The following is a 13,057-nucleotide window of genomic DNA, read 5'->3' on the forward strand; positions in this document are numbered from 1 at the left end:
CCCACAATTCTGTTTATACTAATGTTTTGCATTTTTTGTTTAAAAAGAAAACACAATTCAAGAAGGGATGGTGTTGCAGATATAGCACAAGAAAGTTAACTCTTAATTATGACTGGAACCATAATTCAGAAATATTTGTTCTCTAGTGGATCCAAAGAGGTGATTTTTGAAGACATCCAGGTTGGGCGGCTGCATCTGAATGTGAGACCCTCAGCTGTTCCTACACTCATAAGCTCAACCCAAGCAGCTGAACCAATTCATTTGCCCTGTACAAAAGTATAGTGAAGAAGAACACAATATTGTTTGCAAAGCTTCTGAAGATGCTGAATTGATCTGAGTTGCTTCTTCTGCAGGCTCTCACATCCTACTGAGAAAAGCAATCCTGAAAACAGTTGAGAGCACCTTTCATTGCATGGCCCACAGTATGCATCAAGCCTGGTGCTCCAGGAGGCAGGGGTGGCATGGTGGTGGTTGTGTTTATCACTCATTGTGGCATAGGGTACACAGTCTTGCTTTGTTTTCCCCTTTCTCTCCTAACTCGAGTTGAAGTGTGGTATGATTTGTGCATATAGGGTGATGAGCCATCCCAATCTCTTGAGGACTGAGTGGTTTCCCAGAACATGGGACTTTCAATCCTAAAATCAGGAACATCCTGGACAAACCAGGACAAGTTGGTCACCCTCTGTGTGTGTAACTAACGAGAGATTCCTGAGCAACAGATTTAACCAGGGTTTGCGCTTTTAAAAAAACTTAATGCACGAATCCAATGGGCCCTGTAATCAGGACTGAAGGGGAATTCAAGGAGAATTGGCTAAACAAGGCAGCAAGGTGACAGTGTACAAAGAACGGGCTTTGCAATCATGTGCTTTCCACTCCACTCTGGCTTTCTCTCATTTACTGGCTGTTTTTGGACAAGAAGCTTAATAGTTGATAACTTCACAAACTGTAGTTATTATTGTTACAAGATATATGCCTTATGGACTAGGGTCAACATTGATCAGCCTTCTCTATATTCTTGGTTCAGCTCTAGAGAATGTTGGAAATGGAATCTAGGAGAGCCCTGGGGTAGATGCCACAACATCCTTGGGTTCTAGCCAGGTGATCTGGGAAGCCCATGCGACCATGTGATGCTTTCCAGTAGCAGCCCAGCATGCCTATCTCTGGGCACTGCTCCCACTGCACTGTCATGATGGTCATTTTGGGTCTCTCCCTCTGGAGTGGGGGTGGGAGCTCATCAAGGAAAGGCACTAACATGATTCATCTCCATGCTCCCCAGAAGTTAGCATAGGCCCTGGTGTCATATTAGAGATACTGCATAATGTGGATGCATGGATGGATGGATGGATGGATGGATGGATGGATGGATGGATAGTTGGATGGTGGGTGGATGGATAGGTGGATGGGTGGGTGGTTGGATGGGTGGATGGGTGGGTAAGTGGATAAAAGGATGAGTGGGCTCTTCTTCATCGGAGAGAAACTGAATTAATCATGTGGAGGTGCTTTGAGATAAGGGAAGCGTTTTGTGAGCATCCCTGTGGTGACATTTTTAGGTCTTTTAGGTATTTCTGAGCAGTCTAGCCACGTATTCAGTATATGGGCACGGGGTTTCTGAGGCTGCTTTAGATTCATGTACAGACTTCAGAAGGCTTGCAGTTCTTCTGATTGCTGATGTCCTTTCTCTCACCTGCCTTGCCTGAGGATTTCTGTCCTATGAGTTGCCTGTGGCATACCAAAGGGGCTTTCCCACAGGAAGCTTAGCTGCTGAAGTTGCTCTGTGGGAAGCAAGTATTTCAGCATCTACTTGAGATCAACACAGGGAGCTTTTTCTTGTTTTGTTTGGCATTTTCCTTATTTCCTTTTTTCCTTCAGTGGGTAAAGTGGTCAGTTGAATTCATTAGCCAAATTGTAGAAATAAGATTTTTAAAATGTGTATGTTTCAGTTGTGCCTCATTAGAAATTTGGCAGTTGAATATGCATCATTAGCCAAGTTGGAAATCCTTCAGATGTTGCCCTAACGCACTCCAGAAATACCAAGATCTCTAGCACTGCTGGTTTATTCCTTTCACGGTGCTGTGGTTAACAAAGAAAAATCATTTGATGAGGCCAGCATGGGGTCTTTAGCCAGAACTATCTTTATGCACACCCTCAACTCAAAAGATCATTGCCAGCCCTTCAGTTGGTTGGTGTTGCATAGAGGCAACCATGACTTGATTTATTTGTGAAGAATATGAATTGAACTGAGAAAATTATAACTCTAAGAAATTCTTTTTGAGAGTTGTATGAACTTTATTATTTGTGAAAGAAGATAAAATAAATCAAAAAATTTCTTCATAATTGTGTATTCTTTTTCCTGAATAATTATGAGAGAGAAACCATGATTTTTCAATCTCACTGTTATAAACACCAAAGAAAAATATTCTTTGATGTACAAATTCATGGAAAGCCAATGTTTGTAAAATTTTAAAAGTTGCTACATACTAAGTGGACTTTAGAAATAAGACATTTAGTAGCTGGGCGTGGTGGCTCATGCCTGTAATCCCAGCGTTTTGGGAGGCCGAAGTGGGAGGATCACTTGATCCCAGTAGTTCTAGACTAGCCTGGATGACATGTCGAAACCCCATGTCTACAAAAAAATTTATAAATTAGCTGGGCGTGGGGAGCACGCCTGTGGTCCCAGCTCCTTGGGAGGCTGAGATGGGAGGATCGCTTGGGCCCTGGGAGGTTGAGGCTGCAATGAGCAGTGATCATGCCATTTCACTCCAGCCTGGGTGATAGAGTGAGACCCTGTCTCCAAAAAAAAAAAAAAGAGAGAGAGAAATAAGACATGTGAAAGGATAACACAGGCAATATCAGCTTCAGCCTCTTCAACTAAGCTAAGAAAGGTCCTAAGGCTATGTCTTGAGGCCAAGTGAAGATTCCCCTGGACTGAAAGTCTAGGTGCTTTGCTCTTAAGATTGATATAAGGACAGAGATTAGCTTTGCCTTACCCTGGACCTGCACATGAGCTACTACGTTTGCATAAATAATGCCCTAAACTGGTGGACTTAGCATATTTTCTGGATGGCAAACACCTGGGAGGCTTATTAGCTCCCTTCCCTGCAGCAGACAATTCAATTAAAAGACCTTATTATTGTAGAAAGCCATCTTTGGCCTGTTTGCCACAGTTGAATCCATAATGATTTGGTTTTCTTTTTCATCTCAAATTTGTTTTCTGCTGGTAGAAGAGCCTCCTTTAATCACAGAATGTTGACAGAACAGCATGAAGTTTTGTTTACTATCTGGATCCCACCTAATTAGTCTGCTCCATGGTGCCTTTTAAAGAAAGTAGAAGTTTGTTTTTCTCTTCCCAGCAGACTTAAACACAGAATTATGTCTTGTACGTAGTTACATTTGAGTTGCTGATGCTGAAATAAAAATGACTTCCACATAGAAGCAGAGAAGACCACATTGGCAATCAGCTAGGAGGCCAGTATGGTCCCTTCCTGTCTGATGTCAGTTCTTAAAACTGAGCCTGGTGTCTCACCACACTCTTACACATCACAGTTATCTGGAATAAATCAGTGAACGGCATGGAATTTTGTAGAAGCTTCAAAAGACTGAATGAGTGTCTTTCTCTTCCCTTTTTTCACCAAAAACCAAAACCTCATTTTATAAGCAAAGCTGGGTCTTTGATTTTCATATGGTTTCTCTGAAATCTAGAAATTTGGATAAAGTAGCATTAAGGAAGGCCGAGCCAAACTTAACCAAAGCAGCCATCGCCTTGCCAAGTGCACACATGGCTTCACTGTGTCCCAGCATGACACAGGGGCCCATCTGCTGGGGAGATCAGGCCTCAGGGCCTGTGGATTCTTCACCTCGAGGCCCTCTGCAAAGCCGACAAGCTGCGGCTGCCATTTTAGATGCTAGACAAAACGCGCTCCTGTACCTTTACACACTGGTAAGAGGGAAACTGTTTACGTGTGTAGGTGGACAAAGAAGAAGAGTTTAAATGAAGCGTTACATAGTTAAATAACTATGGGGCCTTAGTATAAGAATGCAAATGTGGAAAAGACTTGTTTGATAGGGAAAGTAAAAATGGCCTCCTCTCCATGTACTAATAGCCATATATACTTTTTCAGGGCCCACAGCCTGTCACCCACAGATCACCAAGCAGCTTTCTACCTGGCTCTGCAACTTGCCATCTCCAGACAGGTCAGTTTCTCTAGTGTTTCCTATGCTTGCTGCACTCTATATCTTGATACAACTCCTTCAGCTCTTCAGTTTGAAATGATAGGTGATCTTCCTTTATTCCATCGAGGCTGACCTGGAGCCAGGAACCCTTCTCAGAGGTTTCAGCAAAGAGCCTGTTGTTTTGGTTGGTTTGAGCATCAGCTGTGAAGACGCAGGAGTTCCCGGCTCTGCTGTTGGACATTAAATCCACACAGCTGGAGGGCCCAAGCTAGGGTCAGATGGCAACCTGGGGAGCAGCACATGGCATATACCCTGAACCCAGGAGTCATCAAAGAGCCTTTGTCCCTTGCCAACAGGAGCCAGGTAGCAGAACCCAGTGCTGAGCTGCATGGTGGGGATTTAGCCACTGATTGGGGTCTGGTTATCATAAGGGTATCATTGACTGGCAGGAAGATGCCAACAGGCAGAGACAAAAGAACCAGGTCCTTTACAATACGTGGAAGACATGAACAGTTTTCCGCTGTGGCTACTCAAAAAAGGGGACTTAACACTATCTCCTTGCATGAGGGGCAAGTTTTGCCAGCCTTCGTCTTCCCCAAGGCAGCTTTTAGATGTTGCCTCTGCCATTCCCGAAACCCTCCTATCCCCTCCCAGCTGTTCTGGGGATGTTGGCCACATGCCTGCCCACCCACCAGGTGCAAGACACTGGTGGTAACCCCAGCACATTCCTGAGTGCTGACTGGGAGGGTGATTCAAAGGTCAGCTCTCCAGACATGCCATTCCCCTGGCAGGCCTGGGCTGAGGTATGCACCTGTCTTCCTGGTTGCTTGGGAATGGCATTGAGAAGTGGCTTCCATTGGCAACCTAGGGACAGAGGAAACCAAGATACCGCCCCTGTAGAGGTCCTGTCACCTGACTATGGCTCACAGCTGGGCTTCTGCAGCAGGTGTGGGCACTGATTGACCATCTGATCTCTCCCCTACGCTGACAGCTTCTCTCACCTTCTCCATGAAGCCTTCCTCCTGTAGCAGCCTGTACTTCTTCCTTTTGCCCTGCTTTCTTGTTCAGTATCTTTCTCACTGGACTGTAGGTTCCAGGAACCCATGCCCGTTGTTGTCATTGCTTTACCCTGGCACTTGGAATGCTGCCTGGCATGTGTTCACCACTCAGGAATACTCGCTAAATGAACGAACCAGCTTTGAATTCCTTCAAGGCATCATTTTGATCCCTGTATCAGTTTGTCCCTGGTTGCCCTGATCATCCCTGCAAATCAACATCATGCCTATGCTGTGCCTTTCAACCCACCTGTCAATACCAGGTTGAGTGCTGTTCACACAGTAGGCTGTCACCTGGGGAAGGATGAGTAAACGGAGCCTTGTGGGTGTGGCAGCAGCCTTTGTGGGCATGTGGCGTCAGAACACCAGAGCTGCGAGGAGTGTTTACCTGCTTCCCCGGGGCAGGGGGGCGGTTTGACCAGGAGGAGAGGAGGACAGGAATCACTCTCTTGTCAGACACTCATAGCTGGGTGACCTTGCCCAAGCCATTTCACCTCCCTGGACTTCAGCTTCCTCCCTGTAACTGAAGGATTGGGGTGGATGGTCTCCCTTCCAACCGTGAGAGCTGTGATTCTATGGTTCCAAAGCAGAAAGCCTTCACCAGCCAGCAGTTATAACCTAAATCCATCAAGAAAAGAAGTTCGTTGAGGAAAAGTAATTGGTTTGGGAAGAGAAGTCATGGCCTTCCACTATGGAGGGAGGTTACTGAGGGTTTGGGAAAAAGCAGGAGAGCTAAGAAGAGGCCCCACAGAGGACTGGAGTTGGAGCAAGACGGGAAGGCATCTGTGGGATGGTTGTGTAAGAATGCTTCAGTCCAGAGCTCTATTTCAAAATCTAGCTTCGGGTTCTAATCCTCCCTGGTTACTGCCAAACCTGCACGGAATCCAGGGTGTCAAATACCCATTGTGTGTGCATTTTATCAACCCTTGTGCTTGGATGATTTTGAAGAAAGTCTCGAACAGCTGTTGCATTTAAAGGTTCAGGTTGTGTCTGGTCCTACATGAATTTGGACACATCTGCTTTGCATGTGGCATTGCAATTTGTTTCTCAATCAACTTATTTTGGGCTGTAGTTTGGAAAGGTGTGGGGCCTTTGTTTGTTGTTTACTGTTTTGGCATGTTTCCTTGATGTCTAATGGAGGTCCAAGACAAAGGAACCTGCAAAGAACCACAGGCCTCTGATCATTTGGAAAGCTCTGCTAAAGGTTTTATAACTTATTAAGCACTTTAATTTCAGTAATACTTGGAAAAATGAGAACAGTTAAGCTAAGGCAGTTTAATTCCACTAAAAACCTCTGACACTTTGTATGTGTCTCCACTTAGAGCAAAATCATCGTGAGCATAATCAGAGTAGATCAGTTTTGTGGACAGAACGAGAAAGTGTTTACTTAGGGAGAAGGGAAAGACTTGGAGCAGCATTGGCAGCTATGTAGAGAAACAGGGTCTCCTGTATCACTGTGTCACTCAGAATGTCTCTCGAAGGTGGCTTCCATTTTCGTATTTGTGGTTAATATCCTGGGGCTGCCATAAAGACTTGGCTTAAAATGCGAATGAGGCACAACGTGAAACAACTTGATATTTAAAGAGAATCAGACATTGAAATGATGGCTTCTTTTATGGGTGTGTGTGTACGCGCGTGCGTGCGCGTGTGTGTAAAACCTTTTTTGGTTTTGTTTTAAACCAGATCCCAGAGGCTCTGGGGTATGTCCGCCAAGCTCTTCAGCTTCAAGGTGACGATGCCAACTCCCTGCACCTCCTTGCCCTCCTGCTGTCAGCACAGAAGCATTACCATGACGCTCTGAACATCATTGACATGGCCCTGAGCGAATACCCAGAAAATTTCATGTAAGTGATCCTGGGCTTCAGTTTTCCCTTACTTGGAAGTTATTAAATTTACTTCTTCCCCTGCCTTCTCTCCAATCTGTCTAAGTCCCTCACCGACACCCTGGCAGTCAATAATATAAAATTCCCTTTACTGTTATTTCTTCCTGATATTAAAAACAAACTTAGGGCTGGGCGCAGTGGCTCACGTCTATAATCCCAACACTTTGGGAGGCCAAGGTGGGTGGATCACCTGAGGTCAGGAGTTCAAGACCAACCTGGACAATATGGTGAAGCCCTGTCTCTACTGAAAATACAAAAATTAGCTGGGTGTGGTGGCGGGCGCCTGTAGTCCCAGCTACTTGGGAGGCTGAGGCAGGAGAATTGCTTGAACCTGGTAGGCGGAGGTTGCAGTCAGCCGAGATCGCACCACTGCACTGCATTCCAGCCTGGGCAACACAGCAAGATTCCGTCTCAAAAAAAAAAAAAAAAAAAAGCTGTTAGGTCATCCTAACGTAGTGTTATGTCATCCTTATTTATTTAAAATACTTTATCCACTCTTTCCCAATGTGTACCATTGGAGCACATGAGACAATTTTAAATGGACTGTGGATGAACACTTTAGTAATTATACGTTCCTTTTTTTTTTTTTTTTTGAGACGGAATCTCACTCTGTTGCCCAGGCTGGAGTGCAGTGGCATGGTTTCAGCTCACTGCAACCTCCACCTTCCAGGTTCAAGCGATTCTCCTGCCTCAGCTTCCCTAGTAGCTGGGACTACAGGCACCTGCCACCACACCCAGCTAATTTTTTGTATTTTTAGTAGAGACGGGGTTTCACCATGTTGGTCAGGCTGGTCTTGAACTCCTGACCTCGTGGTCTGCCCTGCTCAGTCTCCCAAAGTGCTGAGTTTACAGGCATGAGCCACCGTGCCCAGCCTAGTTACACATTCTTAAATGTACATTAGAATGTAGTGATTTGGTGAAAATTATTGCTCAGGGGGCTATTAAGATATTTCCAAGTCAATTTAAAGAAAAATATTAAGTGAATACTAACACAGATATACTTGGATATGGCAAAAGTGATGTTAAACTCCAATGGGTGAAATTTCGGAAACAGGGCGTTATAGCTTGTTTGTCCTGAGTTACTGAGGGCTTGTTCCACTAGGTCTCAGTGATTCTCCTATTTTAGGCGACTGTGATCAAGATACCTTCCCTCTCTGTGTCTTAGTTTTACTCTCTAGGGAATGGAAGTTCTTAAACAATGAGTATTATACATCCCCTAAGAACTATCACTGTAAACTGTCTTATGCTAGAGTCATCTACCTACCTTCTCATCTTTCCTCTGAATCACTGTAATCCATTGCCCGTTGGTTAGGCTTTGTTGAGAAGGACTTTGTGTTTTGGGCTACTGGGTTACCATTTCATCCTCAGTGTCGGTAGCTTAGTAACCAGTACACAATGTCCAGAAATAGTAAACATTCCTGCACGCTGGAAGGTTCTGATTGTCTACGGAGTTGCAGGGTCAGTAATGGGGCAGGGACTGCTTGGGGTTGGGGAGAAGGGAAAGAATGTAGAAGGTGGCCCGGGGTTGCTCTCTTCACTTTCGGAAGTAAGTGCAGCCACAAACTAAGTGGGTCAGCTCTGGCTTTATTTCACTGCCTCATCACCTCACTGTGTTTTTAATCAGTGCTTTTCAGCAGCTCTCCTTGGAAAATTGGTTCACACATTTCCATTACAAACATTTCTTTGTCTTCAAGTGAAAAGGGCACTTCTCCCCATCGAGAGAATTCTTGTTATAATCCAGGAAACCTCTGACTAGAGATTTCTTTTGTAGGCTCAGCTATTTATGCAGAGTGAATTAAAGAGCTTTGCTGCAGTGTTTTACTTCTTGCAGATCTCCAACTTGCTCTTTTGTACACCATCTATATTTCTGGATTTTACCCCAAGCTGTTGATCCTTAAAATGGTTAAAGCACTTTAAAAAATATTTGATCTTTTAACCATCGATAAATACAACCCGATACAATTGAATTCAGTGTCTCTCATCAATATTTATAAAGCGTCATTCCCTGTCTCTCCCTCGAACACACACACACACACACACACACACACACGCTCTTTCATTAGGCATTGGACTCCAGGGTATGGTTTCTGCTTCCACAGCCTAGGGTATCATCCAAGAGGAGGCTTATTAAGCTAATAGCCATACCACATGGTAAGCAGTAAACAGTGGTGGCTAATATGGTAATGCCTCCAAGTGACAGCAGCTGACAGCCTTTTCAAGTAGTAGAAGTAAGGAACAGCAGTAGAGATATTTGAGGAATGCAAGGCTGTTATTTTAATGTTAAGCCGTAAGCTCAAAAAAGCAAAGCATATGGCAGCAGGTCTGAGAGCAGTCCGTGACTTGTTTGCTTTTTAAATATTTGTATTTCTTTGCGATGGGAAACTTCTTCCCAAGAATACTTTATTAAAAGTTGAGGCCAGATATAATCAGTGGATCCCATGGTTTCTTCCCAGCCTGGCCAAAACATTTCAACACCAACCTAAACAAGACTAAGTGGGCACTTGTTGCAACTGCCATGTAGTGTCATCTGTTTGTTTGTGACAAGCTTGTCTGCAGCAGAACCATAGACTGCTGAAGCCTGGGAGTGGAGGACATGGTTAATGGGTAGTCAGGCCTTGATGGAGGTTTTGATGGAGGTAAAACCTTCCCTCCGTGAGGGTCAGCTCCGTCCACCTGTTGGGCAGTTACCAGAGGAGACAGCTGAAGGCCCTTGGAGGAACAGCTGGTCCCTCCAGCGTTACCTTCCTGTCACCATGAAATGATAAATCTTGCTGTTTAAGTACTTTGAATAAGCTTAACAGGGTCCAAAAAGTTCTAAGCTGAGAGGTACCAACTCAGCCACTTTGTCACTCCAAGCAGGGCCGAGACAACAGTAGAATCAACAATTGAGAAGATGTTTCTAACTGTAGGGATTTGTGAGAATCAGGAATTCTTTCTTCAGGGAACCCCCCAAATAAGCTCACTACTCTGGAGAAGCAGGCATTTTTGGAAGTGTTAGAGGGTTAGTCCAGTATGGAAGGAAAGGAACGGGGAGGCTTTTTTGTAGTGGTTGAGAGCACAGTCTTACAATGGGACAAGTCTAGTTTAGAACTCCAAATCCTTCCCTTTTACGTTGTGTGACCTTGAGCAAGTCACTAAATCTCTCTGAGTCTCATTTCCTCATCTACAAAATGTGAATAATAAAATATCCATCTCAGAGGGTTGTGGTCAGAATTGATTTAGCTAGTGCATTTGAGGCATTGTATCTGGTAATCACCTAATAATTGGTAGAAACTCATATTTCTATGACTATTACTACTGATACTACTAAAGTGTGTTCAAATATGGTATTTTAGAGTCCTTTAGAATTTTTACTAAATATCGAATAAAATCAAATGAATATTTATTAAATATATCTAAAATCATACAATGAACGTATGTGTTTGCCTATTGTTAGTTTAGGAAAAAGAACATTAATATTACCTGTGAATTTCCTGTGTAGATTTATTTATACATATATACTTACACGTATCTTCAACATGTGTATGTATTTCCTATGTATATGGATTTTCCGTGTAATATTGCCAATGACTTTTCTCTGTATCCTGTCCTTTTGCCTCTCGCCTGACAGGTTAATCACCATTCTAAATTTTTGTTAATCATTCTCCCATGTTTCTGTACCATGTATATTGTGCTTTTTTCTTTTTCTTTTTCTTTTTTTTTTTTTTGAGACAGGGCCTCACTCTTATCACCCAGGCTGGAGTGCAGTGGTAGAATTGCAGCTCACTGCATTCTCAACCTCCCAGCTCAATGGATCCTTCCACTTCAGCCTCCCGAGTACTGGGAGCACAGGCGTGTGCCATCATGCCCAGCTAATTTTTGTATTTTTCGTAGTGATGGGGTTTCACCATGTTGGCCAGGCTGGGCTCAAACTCCTGAGCTCAAGCGATCCACCCGCCTCGGCCTCCCAAAGTGCTGGGATTACAGGCCTGAGCCACTGCCCCCAGCGTGTACTCCTAAATAATAACAATTGTGTTTTGCCGGTTTTAAACTTGTGGTAGAAAATGGAATCAGACTGAATATGTCCTTATGCTGCTTGCGTTCATTGCTTAACATCCCGTTCCTGAGGCTCCTCCTCCTTGCACACAGCAGTGACTCGTTGGTTTGCATGAATGAATAGTATTTATTGTGTAAATGCACTAAGATTTCCTTACTTAGTCTACGTGAATAGATACGTGGGTTGTTTTCAGGTTTTGGCTATTATGAACAGTGCTTGTAAATATTTTTTACAGGGCTCCTGGTGCACACGTTCAAGGATTTCTCTATGAGTGAAATGGTTAGGTCATAGGATGTGCGTATCTTCAACTTTACCAAATACTTCCAAACTGTTTTTCAAAGGGGTTGTGTTAGTTTACACTCCCATCAGCAGCGCCCAAGACCCCTGTGGTTCCATACACCAATACTTAGTGCTGCCCAACTTCGTATTTTTGGCAGGATGGTTGCTGGTAAATGATGTCACCTTGTGAGTTTAAGTTTCGTGTCCTTCATTACTAATGAGTTTGGACATCTTTTTATTTGTCTATTCGTCATTCAGCTTTTCTCTTTTGTGAAGTGTATGTGAAATTCCTTCTTTTTTGTTGGATGGTCTTTTTCATTGGATGGTCTTTTTCTTAATAATGTTTCTTTATATATTATGGTTACAAGTCTTTTTCTTGGTTATACCTGTTGCAGAAATCTTCTCCCAAGCTGTGATTTTGTTTGCTTTCTCTTCATGATGTCTTTTGATAAACAGAAGTTCTTAATTTTAAAGTAATAGAAAGTAGAAGTCATTTCCTTTATGAACAGTACTTTCTATGTCTAGTTTAAGAAACCTTTCCCTTCTCCAAGATCACGAAGGTAGTCTCCTAAATCATCTTCTAGAACCTCTTGTGTGCTGTCTTTCACACTGAAACCTAAGGGCCCACCTAGAATGGACTGTTTTATGTGTGTATGGTATGAGGGAGCCAGTGTAATTTTCCCCATAGGATATTCAATTGTCCCAGCATCAAATGCTGAAAAGATTCTGTTGCTCCACAGTGCCACCTTTGTCATCAACCAAATGTCCGTAGGTGTTTCTAAGCTTCCTATTTCGTTCCATTGGCCATCGTGCCCATCCCGTGTGATTGTCACTGTCTGGTCATTGTCGTAGCTTCATTATACATAAGGTGGATCCCTCTCTGTATCCTGCTCTTTGGGTTGCCGTGGCTTGTGCTGGGCCTTTGAACTTTCATGTAAATTTTCAAATCAGCTCATCGAGTTGCACAGAAAACTTCTGGAGACTTTGGAATTAGTTTAATTTAATAGCTCAATTTGGAGAGAATTGTATATTTATGACAGTAGGTTTTCTAATCCGTAGCCATTATAGCTCCCTAATTATTTAGGCCTTTACAAGTATCTTTGGATGTTTTTATAAGTTTTTAGTAAGTATTTTGCCCATTTTTTACTAGACTTATTTCTAGTTACCTGAAAAAATTTTTCATGCTTTTGTATGCACTATATGTATACAGAATATTTTCGTAATCAAATTTACTATGTACTTGTCATGAAGGTATAGAAAGGCAACCGGTTTTTGCACATTCTTCTTGACCCAGCTAAATTCTTAGTAAGTCTAACGGCGTATATAATGCAGTTTGGAATTTCTGCATAGGTAATGACTTTTTTCCTGAGGTGATTAAAATTGTTTCTTTTTCTCTAATCTTTCCATTTTTTTTTTAAACCTGTACTAGTTAGGACCTAGTAGTTAAATGAGAAAATCCTTTCAATGTTTTACCATTAAGAATTACATTTAGCTGGGTGCAGTGGTCCACACCTGTAATCCCAGCACTTTGAGAGGCCAAGGTAGGAGGATCGCTTGAGCTCAGGAGTTCAAGACCAGCCTGGGCAACATTGTGAGACCCCCATCTCTAAGACAGAAAAAAAAAAAAAAAAGGT

At 43.2% G+C, this 13,057-nt stretch overlaps 1 protein-coding gene across 8 annotated transcripts in view; it reads left to right on the plus strand.

The window, feature by feature from the left end:
• The window catches only part of LOC105467558 (tetratricopeptide repeat domain 7B), a 273,670-nt gene that overhangs the window by 161,152 nt on the left and 99,461 nt on the right, over positions 1 to 13,057 (plus strand). For all 8 annotated transcript variants that reach the window (XM_024788437.2, XM_024788439.2, XM_011717247.2 and 5 more), the window contains 2 exons: positions 4,119 to 4,191; positions 6,909 to 7,069. In XM_024788437.2, coding sequence (XP_024644205.2) covers positions 4,119 to 4,191; positions 6,909 to 7,069 — 234 coding nt within the window. The remainder of the gene's footprint in view (positions 1 to 4,118; positions 4,192 to 6,908; positions 7,070 to 13,057) is intronic.

This window comes from Macaca nemestrina, chromosome 7 (genome assembly GCF_043159975.1).
Source record: "Macaca nemestrina isolate mMacNem1 chromosome 7, mMacNem.hap1, whole genome shotgun sequence".
NCBI lineage: Eukaryota > Metazoa > Chordata > Mammalia > Primates > Cercopithecidae > Macaca > Macaca nemestrina.